Source organism: Ceratotherium simum, chromosome 17, assembly GCF_057802395.1.
Source record: "Ceratotherium simum simum isolate JZ-2026a chromosome 17, ASM5780239v1, whole genome shotgun sequence".
NCBI classification, from domain to species: domain Eukaryota; kingdom Metazoa; phylum Chordata; class Mammalia; order Perissodactyla; family Rhinocerotidae; genus Ceratotherium; species Ceratotherium simum.
Window position 1 is genome coordinate 17337567 of NC_141916.1, and position 17214 is coordinate 17354780.

Genomic DNA, 17214 nt, shown 5'->3' on the forward strand with positions numbered 1-17214 from the left:
CCTTACTTCTTACTTCACCTTGGGACGAAGCGGGAAGCAGGCCCATAATCCTTAAGGGTGCCCCCAGTCTCCACCCTCGATTACCTCTGCTCTGGCTTGGCAAACCACGCTCCCTGCCTCCTCAGGGGTCTCGGCACAAGCCACCCCTGCAGACGGTGCCATTTTCCCTTGTCCCCTAGCCAAGCCTGGTGCCCATCCCCCTTTCAAATCTCGCTCTAGATTCTCTTTCTCCACTGCCTCCCCGGCCTGATACCACCAACCCCTACATGTATGTGGTTCTACGGGGCTGTGCTCCTGGCACTTCTATCTGTTAGATGCAACCTGTGCAGCTTTCTGTGTGGGGAGTGGGTGCACAACTCCACTCTCTGCTGTCTAGAGAGGGGACCACACCTGCTTTACTACGTCTCCTGCTCCTTCGCAGACGGGAAAGGGCACATGCAGGCTGCTCACTACAAGTGTAGGGCAAGAGCAGAGGCCCCGGGCCTGCCTACCGTTTGGTTCCCACCCTCTGATTTGGAGCAATGTCAATGGTGTCGGTGACTGCGTCATGACGGACAGCCAGGCCCAGGTCTGCGATGGCGCACATGCCATTTTTCTTCACCAGGATGTTCTTTGACTTTAAGTCTCGATGAGCAATTCCAGGCTTCCCTGGCAGGGAAAAAACAAGGATCTTTAAAGAAAGATAGTATAAGTGTTAAAAGCATGGACTTTGCAGCCAGACGGGGTGGGTTCGAGTCTGGCTTTTCCTCTCACTAACCCAGTAACCCTGGAAAAGCGACTTAACCCATCTGTACCTCCCTCTTCTCATCCATCTAACAAGACTAATACCAGTACTTACTTCATGGGAATGTTGTGAGGATTAAATGCATTAATGTAGGTAAGTAAAGAGCTTAGAAGGGCATGCGTATTAGCTAATATTACTATTAATATCACCACTACTGAGCTTCCCTGAACTAATATGCTCCAGTATAGAATTGCTGAGGAATTCAAAGAAAAACTGCTGCATTGGCCAGGTTCTCAGAATATCGCTAACATCACCGCGGAAGCTGGGAACAGGATCATGCTCCAATGGCTGGTGTTGTCAGGGCCAGCAAGAGCTGCTGCCCTGGTCAACCAGGCTCCAGGGAGCACAGCTGCCACCATGTCAAGATCCAGGACTCAAAGAGCTGATGCTGCAGTCAACCAGCAGGGACACTCGAGGTGTTCTTCCTCCAGGAAACCTTCCGAGATTAGTAAGGCCCAGTGTCTCATCCACCCGCGGTCTTTGAGCCAGCTGTCCCCAACAGTGCGTGCGTGAAATGACGAAACTGAAGCTCCTGTTGCATTAGTTTGTTTAATCTTCTTAGTTCCATTCTTTCACATGCGCACTGTGGGCTTCTGAGATGATCACTCAACAAACACTGGCTCACCAGCCAACTACGCACCAGGCCGCCGAACGATGACTGAACACTTACGTCATGGAGTTCCCTGAGGGGGTTCTGAAGACAGAGGTGAAAAGAACCCCGAGACACCTCTTGTTCACACTCAAGTAAAGCTCAAACCTCTCTCCCTGACATTAGACTAATTTCCTGAGGTCTAGCTCCAACTTTCTCAGTAAAAAGGAGTTCTGGGAACTAAACCAGGATGGCACAGGCTTTTCAAGCCCAGCTTGGGTCCACTCACCTTGGGTGCCCACGATCTCCATGTGCAGGTGTGCCAGCCCACTAGCAGCAGACAAGGCCAGCTTAATCATCCCCTCAATCGTCACCGTGTACCGGTTAAGATAATCAAACAGGGAGCCATGCTCATGATAGTCCGAGACGAGCCACAGCTGTGTCCAGGTGCCATTATCTGCAGAGAAGCACAGAGAAGTTCCGGAAAAGGCACGACTCCCAGCAAAGCAGTTAAGGCAGGAAGGGAAGAATGGGCACAACAGAAACCCCAGCTGCACTCCCGATTCCCACTTCTTGCCTCCACACCCCGAGGCCTCCTCTATGCCTGCTTCATCTACAGCTGTCCGCCAGTTTTAGGGTCCAGGAAGCACAGAAGAACAGCATTCTTTCTTAGACCTGCTCCCTTATTTCTTGTAGGTGGCTGCAGGATTCTGAACAGCGCTCCATTATGACACCAACTGGAAACTGAGGCACAGGAGGAGAAGGAAGCACGTGCTCAGGGAAAGTAACCTATCATCTGTTTCGTGGGCTACACTGCTTAGATCCTGACAAGACCCGCTCATCTGCTCGTTAGCGACCAGGACTAGACTCTACCCTCGCCAAGGAGGAAGGCTTTGCAGGTCCTCTGAGCTCGGAGTCCTCTGAGCACAGCCCAACCTAGCACCTTCTCATTCGCAGCGTTTTTCAGTCCCTCTCTCTGACCAGGCTATGGGCTCTCGGTGAGAGCAGGAAAGAGCTCCTTCATGCATTATCGCATTCCAGGCCAAAAAATGCTTTTCAATGCACAAAGAGCACACTTCCAAGTATTCTGGAGGGGTCACCTTATCCTCAGAAGAGCAATGGAAGGTGGAGAGCATGCACTCATATATGGGGGTGGGGGGCAGTGTGCAGGGGAGGAGGAGGAAGAAAAAGAAAAACTGAAAGCTGGTAAACTAATTAGGTTATGCTGCTGTCAACAGGAAGACTGGAAATTGGATTGAGATCTCCCAAATTCCAGGCTGGTGCTAATTCCAGCACACTATACCATATACATCGTGTCAAAAAGGCAACAACAGAGGAGTCTGATTTTTCTCCTCCCTCGGCCCTAATGCGAGTTTCGACAGCCAGATCCCTACTCACACGAGCTGCCAGAATCAATAAAGGCAGCAGCTCCTGGAAAAGCACCAATTCTGTCTTCTCTGATTATGAACAAGTGGTCTACCCAACATACCCCTCCTACCCTCCCGCCAGCCCCGAAGTCTTGAGGACCCTGGCAATAAGTTAACAGAGAAGGCATCTTTTGACCCTTTAAAATATTCTCTCTTCCATGTAATCTATGCAGAAATAGAAGTACAATGATGTACACCTGAAATTTTTACAATGTTATAAACCAATGTTACTGCAATAAACAAAAAATTTAAAAAAAAAAAAAAAAAAATATTCTCTCTTCCCTTTCCTCCCTTGTGTGCGAGTCCAAGACTTTTCAGCTTGGGGGCAGCTGAGGCCACTACAAAACCCCCAGCAATGTGAGGAATGAGCAGTCTGCTGTTTCCGTAGGAAGGACAAATATTTAGCATCTTCTGTAGGCCTTGGAGACACTAACTTCTAAACATCACTGCCACGGGAGCAAACGGTGTCACAACTGCCAGAGAGATGCTTCTAAAATGTAAATGCGATCAGCTCGTGGTGTTTCTGACTTGGGCTGCACTACCTGCTGTGTGCCTGCTGTCCCCTCTTCCTGGGGTCTGCGAGGCGGGGACTGTGTCCTGATCTCCTGTGGGATGACCCAAGCAGCTGGCAGGGGTCCTGACCCCCAGCCGTCAATGCATGTTATTGAATGAATGAACGCAATTTCAATTACTACCCACCATCTCAGAAAAAATACAGTCACTTCAAAAAAGCCCTTCATAATCTGGCCTCGCCCACTTCTCCGCCCCTGTCCTGCTACAACAGCTGCCCGAGTTACCAGCAGGTTCCCAGACACATCTCACCTTTGTACACGTGTCTGCAGTGCCCTTCTCACTGCTATTTCTTCCTGACCGACTCCTGCCACCTTCGCCTCTAACGCAGGTGTGACCTCCCTGACCCCATCTCACCCCCAATTTGCGCTCACTAGAACAGTCTGTTGTCTGATTACTTCCCATAATCACTTGTTAGTTTACTTGTCTCTTTGCTAGTCAGTAAGGTCCTCAAAAACGAGGACGTTCCTGGGCACACAAGAGAGACTCAAAAACTGAAGCAAAGGGGCCGGCCCAGTGGTGTAGTGGTTAAGTTCATAGGCTCTGCTTCGGTGGCCCGGCGTTCGCATCTCGGGCGCAGACCTACACACCGCTCATCAAGCCATGCTGTGGTGGTGGCCCACATACAAAATAGAGGAAGACTGGCACGGATGTTAGCTCAGGGACAATCTTCCTCACCAAAAAAAAAAAAAAAAAAAAAGACTAAAGCAAAAACAGAAGGGAGAGGAGGGAGGAAATAAGGGACTTCCGCAACAAGCAGACCAAAAGCTGAGCTTGAAGGCCACGAGGCGGCACGTCAGGGCAGGCGGCTCACGGCTCTGCTGCACCTGCTCCACTACAGAAGCGGGTATGGTGCTGTACGTCACAGAGCGTGGAGGACATGCTTTTCTGGGGCCATCCCTTCCTGGCAGGGGTTGAGGCCACAGTTCTTCATACCATCGTTTTCAAGGTAAACTCACTGGAGCCCCTGCAGGGACCACCCTGGGGTGGGGCTGGGAGTGGGGGGGGAGTGAGCAGGGAGGGTGGGGGCTTTCCCTTATTTATCTGCTTAACAACTGCTTATTTACTCGCGTAATAACCTGGGTTTCTGTATAAGCTTTGTGCAGAAGACAAGCTTGAAGGCTATTACCTTATTCAGAGTCTCTATGGGCAAGAACTCTGGAGGCAAACAGAGCTGTGCTGTCCCACAGCTGTTCCACGTCCCCAGTCGCCCGTCCATCTGGGGCTACTGTTTTAGGCTTTGGGACGCATGGGATCTTTACCTTTGTTGTCAGCAGCAATAAACCCAAGGATGTTCTCATGGCGCAGCATGACTGTCTGGTATATCTCTGCTTCCCGGAACCAGGACCGCTCTTCACGAGAAGAGAAGATCTTCACAGCCACGTCGCCACCCCTCCAGCGGCCGCGCCACACTTCTCCAAACCGGCCCTTGCCAATAATCTCCTGTAAAACGATGGTTCGGGCCACTGTGCGCTGCACAAAAAGGGGTAACCCTGTGGATGCAAGACCGGAAAGAGAGCTGACGCTGTAAATTTGCTCAACTTTGCAACTCTCTCTCGCACTGCCACACTGACAGCCCTCCCACAGGGCCTCCATTCTATACTGCTCCAGGATGGGGGAGAGCTGTAGCCGCCCTGGACCATGTCCAGGTAATCCAGGCAGCCAGCGACCAGAGTGAGTGCACATCGAAAGGGAAATGCATACCCTTAGCTGTTCCTGATCTAAGCGATTTCTCCTTTCAGTACAGAAGACAGATTTGAATACAAATGCCTGACCAGATTTACAAACTCTGCAGCCAGCTTCCTGAGGGCCAATCCACCCACATCTGCTTTATGCTGATGGAGGAGGAAAGAGGGCAGAGAAGATGCAAGTGGGAGCTTGAGTGCTGGGAGCCGCCTTCTGGCTGCTTGCTCATTGGCCACTAGAGGGCAGTGCTGTGTGGCCCATGAAAGCCAAACTGGTCAGAGCATACAAGGTTCCATCCGCTTTCAAAGAGATCAAAGTCCTGCTCAGGGGTGGGGCTCCAGATGTAGTCAGGGACCACCCACGCTTATTCTAAGACGAATTTTACTGTCTTTAGAGGACCTGTTCATTGGCTCATTTGACTCACTCAACATCTCTCCATCTATCCAATCACCTCACCACCATGACTGTTTCTGAGCTCTCACCCTCCTCCCTGACCAAACAAATATGCTCTCCAGCCCCATGTCTTGTGGAGATGAACTGCCATTTACTGTGTGCTGACACTGTGTGAGGCACAACGCTTTGTATAAGTTGCATAAATTATCTCATTTCCCCCCAGCCACCTATAACGTAGGTATTGTTATTATGCCCATTTTACAGATGAGACATTTAAGGCTCACAGGGGAGGCTAAGTAACTCATTCAAATTGATACCAACAGTAACTGGCAAAGCAGGGATTAAAATCTAGGACTGTCTGACTCCAAAGTTTACGCTTTTAACTACAACAGGACAGAATCACCAAAATGTTTCTCAAATCAGACCCCTCCTCGCTATCCCCTCTGTGCCTGTCCTAGTTCTAGCCCTTCTAGAAAGACCTCTCACTGGCCTCTCTGCCTAGTTCTAGCCCTTCTAGAAAGACCTCTCACTGGCCTCTCTGCCTCCCACCTCACCCTGCTCCTGCCCTGCACACCCACACACGGCCCCGCCCCACCCTGCCTCCCTAACAGGAGGCTGTAAATGAATGAATTCATCCTCCACACCACAGCCAAAATTCCTTCCAAAGGAAAATATGAAGTTATTTTCCCACACAAAAAGGTTTCGTAGCTGCCTCTCACCTTACAGGACAGAGCATGGCACCCATGGTGCTCTCCACCTGGGTCAGCCTGCCGCCCCCACCCCCTGGGCCGGCTCTCGGCTCTGTCGTTCCCTAGACCATGGTGAATTTTCAACAGCTTTCCTTGACCTGGAATGTTCCCTGCCCTCCTACCTCTCTTAAAACTTCCAATTCAGTCTTCAAGACCCCTTTAAAGGCGTCCTCCTCCGTGAGACCCCTGCCAACAATCCTCGTCTCTTCCAGCCAATCCTGGCTCAGCCTCTTCCTCCTCTTTTTTACCCCACATCAGAGGGTATTCAACCGATATTTGTCAACGTGACTTGCAAGTCACATAAGCAGCAAGGACCTACTACTTTAAATCCACAGTATTAAAACTCCAGCACTTTGGAAGCTCTGGATATTCTGAATTAGGAATGGACTAAAACATCCCAAGAGGAACAGTTATCAGTGATTTTACTCCAGATGACTAAGTAACCGCCAAGGACCTTCCCTAGCCTCAGCTAGTCCTGATCTTAAAAGACTCCAGAAAACCTGAGCTACCGTCCTCTAGCAGCAAATCAAGCCACAGAGTCAGTCAGGCAGTTCTAACCACTGCCCTACCTCTTTCAGCAAAGAACAAGCCACATATTTTCTGTCTTCCTAAAAATATGCAGCTTTTAAATATATCCATCACTTTGGCACTCCCGACTGCAGAGCTTAATAAAAGCAAAACCGCTGAAATTCAGGAGATGTCACAGCTCAAAGTACTCCTTGTGTGCAAGGAGGAATGTCTGGCCATGACTGATGGCATAATTTCTCTACAGAACAGTCTTCTCACGTGGCAAGGAAATATACATAATGCACATGCAATTCCCACAAATATGATTCTGTATGTTTTACCCAGAGGCAAAGTGACCTTTGTGGGTGATTTTTGTTTTACAAGAACAGAATATCACCATCATTAAAGTAACTGTTTATCTTCATAAAAAGACTCTTGCAGTCACATTCACATCTAATAGCTAGCTGAGCTGTACCCTGAGACCTGAGCAACCCAATGCCCTTTATCCTAAATTCTTGTCTAACATCAAGGTTTAGTGTTGGGTTCAGTTCCCTCATCTAAGACTTGGCTACCAACAGGCAGTGCAGGACACGGTGCTGCTGCCATGCTGGAAGCCCAAGCTGCCTTTATTTTAACCTCCACCAAAACCCCCTGGGCAATTGGTACGAGTCAATGATTCACCAAACCCCAGCTCTCAGCTTTACTCAGCGTCCTTAAACTCCCCTTGTGGCTGCTCGGAGATCAATGATTAGCTGTCACCACCTCATAGGAACCCAATACACTCCCGTTTCTCAATAGGGACCCTTAAATTGAGCACTCCACTGCTCAGGTGGAACCAGGTGAATTTTAATAGATGGACGGGTACAAGACTCAAAGAGAGGCAGGATTTCTGAAATGGAGAGTTTTGTACTTGACCTTTGGAATCCTAGGGAATGAAAGATTTTCTGTGAACCCACTATCTTATCTTATTGCATGTCAGACTCCAAAAAAAGGGGAATTATGAAACCAAATGACTCAGTGCTGGTAGAAACAAATACAAGGCCCGGCCTTCTTTGTAAATGCTCTATCCTGCTCAGAAGCAGTGATGAAGGCCCACAGCAGACACAACACCTGAAGAACTCGGTACCTGAGCCAGACCCCGACGTGGAGAGATCGTAGACGAGATCCTGGAGCGTCTTGTCCTTGGAGAGACACATCTCACATGAGGGATCTTCCATGTCCAGTCTCTGGCGGTTGTGATAGACGCGCTGATGATAGTTAATGACAAGGAAAACAATGATGATGATGAGAAACAGGAGGAACACCGGGCCGGCAATAATGCCTACCAGCTCCACGGGGCCCCACATGGAAGGGTGCTCAGGCTCCTTGAGATGACCTGGGTTGAGTGAGAGAGGAGAGGGAAAGAACAAAGAGTAAAACAAGGGAAAGCTTCGGCCTTCCTCACTCCCAACCCCCTCCAAGTGCAAATGCCCTTCCCTCTCAGTGGCTTCACGGTGCCCTTGATCTCTCTGGTCTGCCCGGAAGCTCTCACACACAAACCTCTCCAGTTAAGGTGCCCTTTCCAATAGTCGACCCACAACCCACTTTGTAATTTCACAGCATTTCATGGGACCACTCCCACCTCAGCCCCCACCAGATGCCAGGTCCTGCGCTTCCACTTACAACAGCTCCTTTAAGCTCTGCTCGTCTCTCTCCTTCTCCTCTGATCTCCCCAGTAACACCTTCTAAACGGCAGACATGCAAAGGGGTGGTACCTGCTATCCTCAGCCTCCATCACTGTCCTCCTCCTCCAATTCTAGCCCCTCTGCCCATTGTGCCATCACCAGAGCTGTGACGGGCAGCTGCCTTCCCAGAGCTCTGGGGCTGTCTCCTTCGCATCAGTCCCTCACCCTCCTGTGGGACCCCTGCCTGGCTCCTCCACTCCTCACCAGCCGCCTGAGGCTGCTCAGCCACTATCCAAATGCAGCTTTCACCTCTGGGACCAATCTGACAACCTGTCTCCCTCATCCTCTAATCCATAATCTGACTTAGGAGGAATCCCATCCCTTGTCACCTTGGGGAACATCAAAAAGGTCCTTTTACCTATCATAAAACAAAGTGACTGGGGAAGAGTAGAGAAGGATGAAACGACAGGGGTGCCCTACCTCCAAGATGAGCCAATAGTCCGACAAGGGTGTCCACTCACCACTGGGCACCCGCAGGTCGATCCTGTTGCAGAAGTCCGTGTAGCAGCAGTGGGTGTTGCGCAGGTCCTCAGAGCTCAGGCAGTAGAAGGGCTTCCCCGCGGGGACCAGCTCCACTTTAGGGATGCAGGTACGCACATGGTGCTCCATCCCATCCAGGTTGAAAATGGACACCATGCAGGCCCCATCTGTTTCACACGTGTAGTTGGCCTGTAGGCAGCTGGTGCACGCACACAACAGAGCTGCAGGGAAGTTGGAGCAGACATTGACATCAATGGTGAGATCTTATCCTAGTCCTGTTCCAGACTTAGAATATAATCCCTTAGCACACTGGATGTTCCAAAATAAGGAGCTTTGATAGAGATGGGGCCAGAAAGATGAGGTCATCAATGGAGACACAACCTTTTCACCTGTTTATTCAGGTCACAAACAAGGCTTCCTAGGCCCCACCATCTTCCTCTAAGTGCTCTACTTCATGCCTATGAGAAACAGACAAACTACCTTTTGAACTTAGCCTTAGACTTATTATAAATTATTCTGTGGCTGAGAAAGAGGTTTTCCTTTAAATTTAGATGTCTGAGGACGAAAAGAAGGCATGTTCCCTTTGGAGAATATAGGACATCTCCCTGCCCCCACCCTCTCCATCCAAACTACCTAGGGTTCCTCAGAGCCATCATCAACCCCATCTCCTCTCCCGCACTAGGCCCGCCCACAGTTTCTTGAACGCAGTATGCAGGCTCTCACACGTTCTTTTGCTGCAATGGCTAATTCTTACAAATCCTTTAAAATTCAGCTTAAACATCACTTCCTTTGAAAAGCTTCCCTTGAGTAGTCCAACATCATCCATGGCTGGTGCCCCTCTCATGCGGGGCAAAAAGAATATGCCCCAAAGAGGATGATATTATGCCCCCTCATACAGTTATTGAGAAGATTAAATGAGCTAATGCATAAAAAGTGCTCAATAAATTTAACCCCTCTGAAAGGCCCCTGGATATCATTTTAAAAATATAATATACATATATATTTTTTTCAAATAGGTAGTGTATGCAACTGTCTCTGGGACTGAGTTGTGCTGGGCGTGTATTATACATAAGTGTGCACTGTTGACAGGAAATTGCTGTAAACGGATTTGGCGCCTCGGAAAGCCAGTTCAGCAGCCCTGGAATCTGAAATCCTTTATTTATCCGTCTAACAAGAATAGCACAGACAGCAGCAGTTGGTTCTCCCCAACAGTGTCTCCCATGAGCCTAACCTGGCCCTGACCTCTTGGGATGGGCAGGAGTGTGGCTTTGGCCACTAGGACACTTTGGCTGTGACCCACAGTGCTGAATGGAGCACTTGCCGGTCGGAGGGTAGAGGTGGCAGGGCCCACCCACATCTCAGATTGGACACTAAGTGATCTGGATACCAAGTGGGAATATATTCAACCTGAGGCCCTAGAGAAGAGACATTTATGAGCAGTCCCATGAAAAACTAGCTTGTCATAACTCACCCCTTTAGGCTGTAAACAATCTATCTTTGTCTCTTCCTCCAATACACTGGAAGGCAGCTCTTGGCTTTTCAAATCCAAAACAGATTCTAAATATCTCAGTGTCCAACCTCTCCTTCCTCAGGCTCTCCATAAATGACACAATCCCCTGCCACTCCCACCCAAGGAAACAAAGGAGAGACAGCACTGACAGGTAAATGGACAGCGTGGATCCTCAACTGAATGCCTCTCGCATTTTTTTCACAGCGTTTGATCAGATCCCTTTCTTCTGGGAGAAATTCCAAAGCACGCAGCTACCTGCGGAAGGCTCCGGGTGTGTTCCACTTTAAAGGCAGGAGGTTTAACGCAGGTGCCCTTCAGACCAGGATCCAAACCACAAAACGAATTTTAAAAGCAAATTCCTCCTGAATTCTGATTAGACACAAGACAGACTAAGGAACCTCCTTTTTTTTCCTCCCAAATACCTTCATTTGCTCCTCTCTTATTCTTCTGGCTAACTTAAATTTACTTCTGCAACTCTCAGAATACTGGATCCAAACCTCTGTTACTCACACTGGAGTACTGAATGTTAATCCAAGAAAACTACTGCCCACTCCCCTTTGCGTCGGTGGGGACCTTCGGGCACAAAACAGGGGAACTCTGTGGAGCGCACACCTCTCCATACATGTAGCGTGACGTCCAGCAGAGAGAACAGCATTGGGTCTATTTTGGGAAGCAAGAAGGGAAAACGAACAACTCCAAGAGAGCTATTCTGAGCACAGTGGGACACACAGGCCAGACCCGCAGCCGTCTTGTGAAAAAAAGCTCACTTCAGAGTCCGTCAATTAGCAGGCAGGAGAGCCAGGAGTCTCTGGGTCCAGATACTTATTCTCCTTTCGTTGGTTCACGGCCTCTTTCACAGTGATTCATTCTGGAGAACGAACACACCCACACGTGGCTCATTATTTTTGGGAAGTACTTAAACAATCTTGGTGTAAGACAGGAAAGAACAAAAGTGGTGAAATCTATGCTAGACGGGACGAAGAGAGGAACTGGGAGCGGGGCCATGCGGGTTTGTGATAAGAGATTGGGCAAGTCCCTAAATCTATCTGGGCCTCGGCCGCCCAGCCAGAAAATACCATTTATCTTACAGAGCTGGTATGAAGATCAGCCAAACATCCGCCCAGTGCTGGGGGACTCGGAGAACGACTCCCTCTGCACACAGCTGTGCACATCTCCATATTTCACAGAGTGAGTGAGAAGTCTGAAAAGACAGATTTTTAAGATAACCATCACTCCTGCCCACACCCCTGGGGAGGTTCAGTTACTCACTAGAGCTGCATCGGGTATCATGGCAGCAACAGGGCAGAAAGACCTAAGGCTCAAATACCAGCTCTAGTATTAATCCCACAACCTTGAGCAAGTTAGTAACCTTCCTGCACCCTGGTTTCCCAATCTGTAAAGTGGGACTGTTAATAATTACTTCACAGGACTACGTAAGAATTACATGAAATAATATATTTAAAAAGTGCTCAGCAAATAGGTGCTCAATAAATTTTAATTCCTCCGCTCAATGTAAAACTCAAATAAACACACACACGTAAAATGTGTCTCTTTAACCACTAATTAGGAAGTGGCGAGTTACAGCAAGACCACAGCAAGAAACTGCTGTTAGAGTCTCAGCTCTGCCAGTAACTGGTCGCGTGGCTTTGAGCAAGTCACGTAGTCTCTCCAAATCTCATTTTTCTCATGATTAACCAGAAAGAAGGGACTGAACTAGACCTCTAAAATCCTCCAGCTGACATCTGAATCTAGTTTGTTTCAAATTCACATTGTTTGGATCACTGATCCAACACTGGGAAGTTCTGCTAAAATTTTATATACCTTTTTCTGAATTTTAAAGATAGACATTATGGCTAGTCTTCTGTTAAAATTCATTTTTCAGGGGCCGGCCCGGTGGCGCAAGTGCTTGAGAGCGCGCGCTCCGCTGCAGCGGCCCAGGGTTCACAGGTTCGGGTCCCGGGTGCGCGCCAACACACCGCTTGTTAAGCCACGCTGTGGCGGCGTCCCATATAAAGTAGAGGAACATGGGCACAGATGTTAGCTCAGGGCCAATTTTCCTTAAGGAAAAAAAAATGGGAGGATTGGCATCAGATATTAGCTCAGGGCTAGTCCTCCTCACAAAAAAAAAAATTCATTTTTCATTGAAACAAAATAAGTGATAATAAAATTATAAAAACATCTGAATTTACTGTAAATTTACTTTTATAGTATATCACAAATGTAATTTCGATTTCTTTGAAAAGCTAAATCTGGACTAATGATAGCCCTTTGTGCGATCTGTTTCATAGTGACTCATGAGGTTAAATCCGTCTACACACGAGGATATAAACAATACATACCTAAAACTCTCCGTACTCCACGACCAAAGAGTTACGGAGTAGAAATAACACAATCAGGAAAACCAATCACAGGAACAACAAACTCACTCTACACACAAGCAAGTTAAAAAGTGGTGAGAATGGAATTCCCACTAGCCCAGCATTTTGTTATTAACAAGTCAGTCAAACCCGAACCAGAGACAAAACCACTTTGGCAGGATTCGAACATGGTTCCAAAGTACGATTGAAGATGGTCTGCGGAAGGATGTAAATACAAACTTGATTCACAAGAGAGGCTGAGTTCTGAGGAAGGCTGACAAGCCCCAACCTGGGCAGACTGTCCAGCTGCATGTCAGGGAGGCACTAACACAGCAGGATCTCGGCAAAGACGAGCTCACCGCAGCAGGGCACTGGAGAGGGTTAGGTCCCCCCTCTTACCCACTGCATACACTAGGAGGACACCCAGTGAGACATGGGCTTCCTAGGAATTCCCAAGGACCACCACACAGGGCTAACCTCACAGCCACTCAGCTCAGTACCCTGCCTCAGACCACATGCCCAGGGAACAGGGTGTGGGAGAGTGCAGGGCGGTGGCACCAGCCTCAGAAGGTAAGAGGTACGCCGCAAACATCCACGTCTGTCATAGTAGACAGAGGTCCAAGAATGCTCTAAAACGGTTTAAAGCTGCAGTATTTATGATTTTCAGCTTATATTAACTGCTCCTTGGGGAAAGTTTCAGCGTGTGGAGCACTGCCCCGTTTATGCACCCCACGATTGTCTCCTCCAAACTTCACTGGGCCACTTTCTAGTTCTACAATGTCCGAGGCTGGTGCCCAAATCAGCCTGCGCCGCCCTTGCTCTTCATGACTTTACAACTTGATCATAAACTGCCTCCCGGCCCTCACCCTTCCAGATGACAGCAGCCACCAGACAGGCCAAACTGATAAGAATAGCCTATTACAACCCATGATTATTTTAATTATTCTTCCCTGGACCTTATCCAAACCCCCTACGGCCTCCTTAGGATAGAACAAAGACCACAACTCTACACAACTCTGTGATCCTGAATGGCCAAAATGATCTTGAAAAAAAGAAAAAAAAGGAACAAAGTTGGAGGACTCACACTTTCTGATTTCGAAACTTACTACAAAGCTATAGTTATCAAAAGTGTGGTACTGGCAATAAGTATAGACATATAAATCAAGGAACAGAATTGAGAGTCCAGAAACAAACCTATATATCTATAATCAACTGATTTTCAACAAGACTGTCTAGAACATTTGGGGGAAAGACTGGTCTTCAACAAATGGTCAAAGACACTGGATATCCACAATGTCTGGACAACTGGATATCCACATGCAAAAGAGAGAAGTCGGACCCTTACTTCACACCATATACAGAAATTAACTCAAAATGGATGAAAGACCTAAATAAAAGAGCTAAAACTTGTGTCCTAAATCTTTTTTTTTTAAATTTTTTCCCCCAAAGCCCCAGTAGATAGTTGTATGTCATAGATGCACATCCTTCTAGTTGCTGTATGTGGGACGCGGCCTCAGTATGGCCAGAGAAGCATGCGTCGGTGCACGCCTGGGATCCAAACCCGGGCCGCCAGCAGCGGAGCGCACGCACTTAACCGCTAAGCTATGGGGCCGGCCCTGTGTTCTAAATCTTTTAAAAAGAAAACAGGGGTAAATCTTCATGACCTTGGATTTGGCAATGGTCTCGTAAGCTATCACACCAAAAGCACAAGCAATAAAAGAAAAATAGATAAATTTTAATCATAAAAATTAAAAACTTTTGTGCATCAAAGGACAACAACGAGAGAGTGAAAAGACAACCTACAGAATGGGAGAAAATATTTGCAAATCACATATTTAATAATGGTCTAATATCCAGAATATATAAAGAACTTTTACAACTCAACAACAATATGAGCAGAGCGTGATGACTGGGTGTTCACGCTGTTATGTGAGAGGTGCCTCCCACAAACCTTGCTATGATGTTGGCACATTACTCGTCTGACGTAAAAAATGGGCAAAGGACTGGAACAGACATTTCTCCAAAGACGATATACAAACGGCCAACAAGCACGTGAAAAGATGTCCAACATCATCTCAAATGCAAATGAATTTCAAATTTAAATGCAAATCAAAACTACAGTGAGGGGCCAGCCTGGTGGCGTAGTAGTTGAGTTCTCACACTCTGCTTCAGCAGCCCAGGGTTTGCCGGTTTGGATCCTTGGCATGGACCTACTCACCGCTCATCAAGCCATGATGAGGTGGCATCCCACATAGAAGAACTAGAAGGACCTACAACTAGGATATATAACTATGTAGTGGCACTTTGGGGAGAAAAAAGAAAAAGAGGAAGATTGGCAACAGATGTTAGCGCAGGGTCAATACTTTTTTTTTTTTTTTAAGATTTTATTTATTTATTTATTTATTTTCCCCCCAAAGCCCCAGTAGATAGTTGTATGTCATAGTTGCACATCCTTCTAGTTGCTGTATATGGGACGTGGCCTCAGCATGGCCGGAGAAGCGGTGCGTCGGTGCACGCTGGGGATCCGAACCCGGGCCGCCAGCAGCGGAGCACCCGCGCACTTAACCGCTAAGCCACGGGGCTGGCCCAGGGTCAATATTTCTTAAAAAAAAAAACTACAATGAGATACCACTTCACACTCACATAAGAAAATGAAAAATAACAAGTGTTGGTGAAGACTTAGAGAAACTGGAACCCTCACACGTTGCTGGTAGGATAGGAAAATGGTGCAGCTACTGTGGAAAACTTTTTGATGGTTCCTTGATAAGTTAAACATTGAATTACCATATAACCGAGCAATTCCACTCCTAGGTATATATCCGAAAGATTGAAAACAGTGTTCAAACAAAAATCTGTACACTACTGTTTGTAAAAGCACTATTCACAACAGTCAAAAGGTAGACACAACCTAAACGTCCATCAAATAATGAATGGATAAACAAAATGTGGTATATTCACACAACAGAGTATCATTCAGCCATAAAAATGAATACACTACTGATATATACTATAATATGGATGAACTTTGAAAACATTAAGTGAAAGAAACCACATAATGTATGATTCCATTTATATTAAATATCCAGAGAGCATATTAGAGGTTGTCAGGGGCTGGGGGTGGGGGAAAGGACAGGGAGTGACTGCTTAATGGGTTACAGGCTTCCTTTGGGGTAAAGAAAAAGTTCTGGAACTAGACAGGGCTAACGGTTCGCAAAACATTATGAAGGTACTTAACGCCACTGAACTGTACATTGTAAATGGTTAAAAACGATAAATTTTCTCTTATATGTGTTTTACTACAATTAAAAAAAAAAAACCATAGGAGGCCGGCACAGTGGCACAGCAGTTAAGTTCTTGCACTCCACTTTGGCAGCCTGGGGTTGAGGTCTGGATCCCAAGCACGGACCTATGCACCACTTATCAAGCCATGCTGCAGCAGGCGTCCCACATATAAAGTGGAGGAAGATGGGCATGGATGTTGGCCCAGGGCCAATCTTCCTCAGCAAAAAGAGGAGGATTGGCAACGGACGTTAGCTCAGGGCTAATCTTCGTCCCACACACACACAAAAAAATTACCATAAATCTCTGTAAAACAATATTTATAATACAATCTCAATTACAAAACAAAAACACCAAAAACCTAACACATGCACAGGAAAAAAACCTGGAGGTACGATGTTCTTCAGACTGTGTCGTTCCTGAATCCCTGGGCTCCCCAAGACGTCCAGGAACCTCTGAACAGCACAAGGAGGGAACCAGTGTCCTTCTCATCCTCACCACGTCCTCACTGTTGCCCAGCACAGTGCCTGGCAAACAGCACTGTGCTTAATAAACCTCATTCGATAAGTCTCAGCCTCATAATGTGAGAGGGAAGGGGCTCTGCCAGAGTGGCTCAGCTTTTATCCATTTTATACGAGTCTCTACATTTTCATTTTTAAAAGGGTTCCACTGCTTTAAAAAGACAGAAAGAAAAAAGGAAAATGTTATTCAGTAACTACTGATCTAGACAACTGCCAAAATGTTTATGAAAATCCTGAATTAGGTTAAAAAAATGGAGGTGTCTGGCACTAAACTGTCACAAAAGAGAGGTAACGTTTGGTTCTCCTGGGGGGGCGGTATAGGGGGTGAGGTAGGAGGGCAACAACTGGGAACTGACACTGGACCAGCAGCCACAGCTCTAACTAACCGAAGTGGGAAAAATCTTGTAGCACTGAGTAAAGCAATCAGACGCTACTGGTAAAAAAAGACCCAAGTTACATTTTCACTTTTCACAATCATCAAAATGATATTTTAAAAATACATTAAAACAAAACAAAAACTCTCAAGTACCCAAGAGCAATAATAAAGTCAAATTTTACATGTGTAGTTGGTGGTACCTAAAAAAAAAAAAACAAAAAAATGTACTGGTAAAAAGCACTAATGAAAAAAATATAACTGA

At 47.1% G+C, this 17214-nt stretch overlaps 1 protein-coding gene and 1 non-coding gene across 5 annotated transcripts in view; one reads left to right on the top strand and one right to left on the bottom strand.

The window, feature by feature from the left end:
• ACVR1B (activin A receptor type 1B) overlaps positions 1-17214 on the bottom strand; it is a 35155-nt gene that overhangs the window by 8303 nt on the left and 9638 nt on the right. For 2 of the 4 annotated variants that reach the window (XM_004429055.3, XM_087442368.1), the window contains exons 2-6: positions 8891-9130; positions 7832-8080; positions 4633-4863; positions 1663-1830; positions 492-648 (exon numbers count right to left, since the gene is read on the bottom strand). In XM_004429055.3, the coding sequence (XP_004429112.1) occupies positions 492-648; positions 1663-1830; positions 4633-4863; positions 7832-8080; positions 8891-9130 (1045 nt within the window). Of the gene's footprint in view, positions 1-491; positions 649-1662; positions 1831-4632; positions 4864-7831; positions 8081-8890; positions 9131-11186; positions 11288-11507; positions 11852-17214 lie in introns of those variants that run through there. The other 2 variants (XM_087442365.1, XM_087442366.1) reach the window with 2 other exon arrangements.
• On the top strand, positions 14662-14761 carry LOC147914731 (small nucleolar RNA U13). The gene has a single exon (XR_015555037.1). It is a non-coding gene; the product is annotated as a small nucleolar RNA U13 (small nucleolar RNA).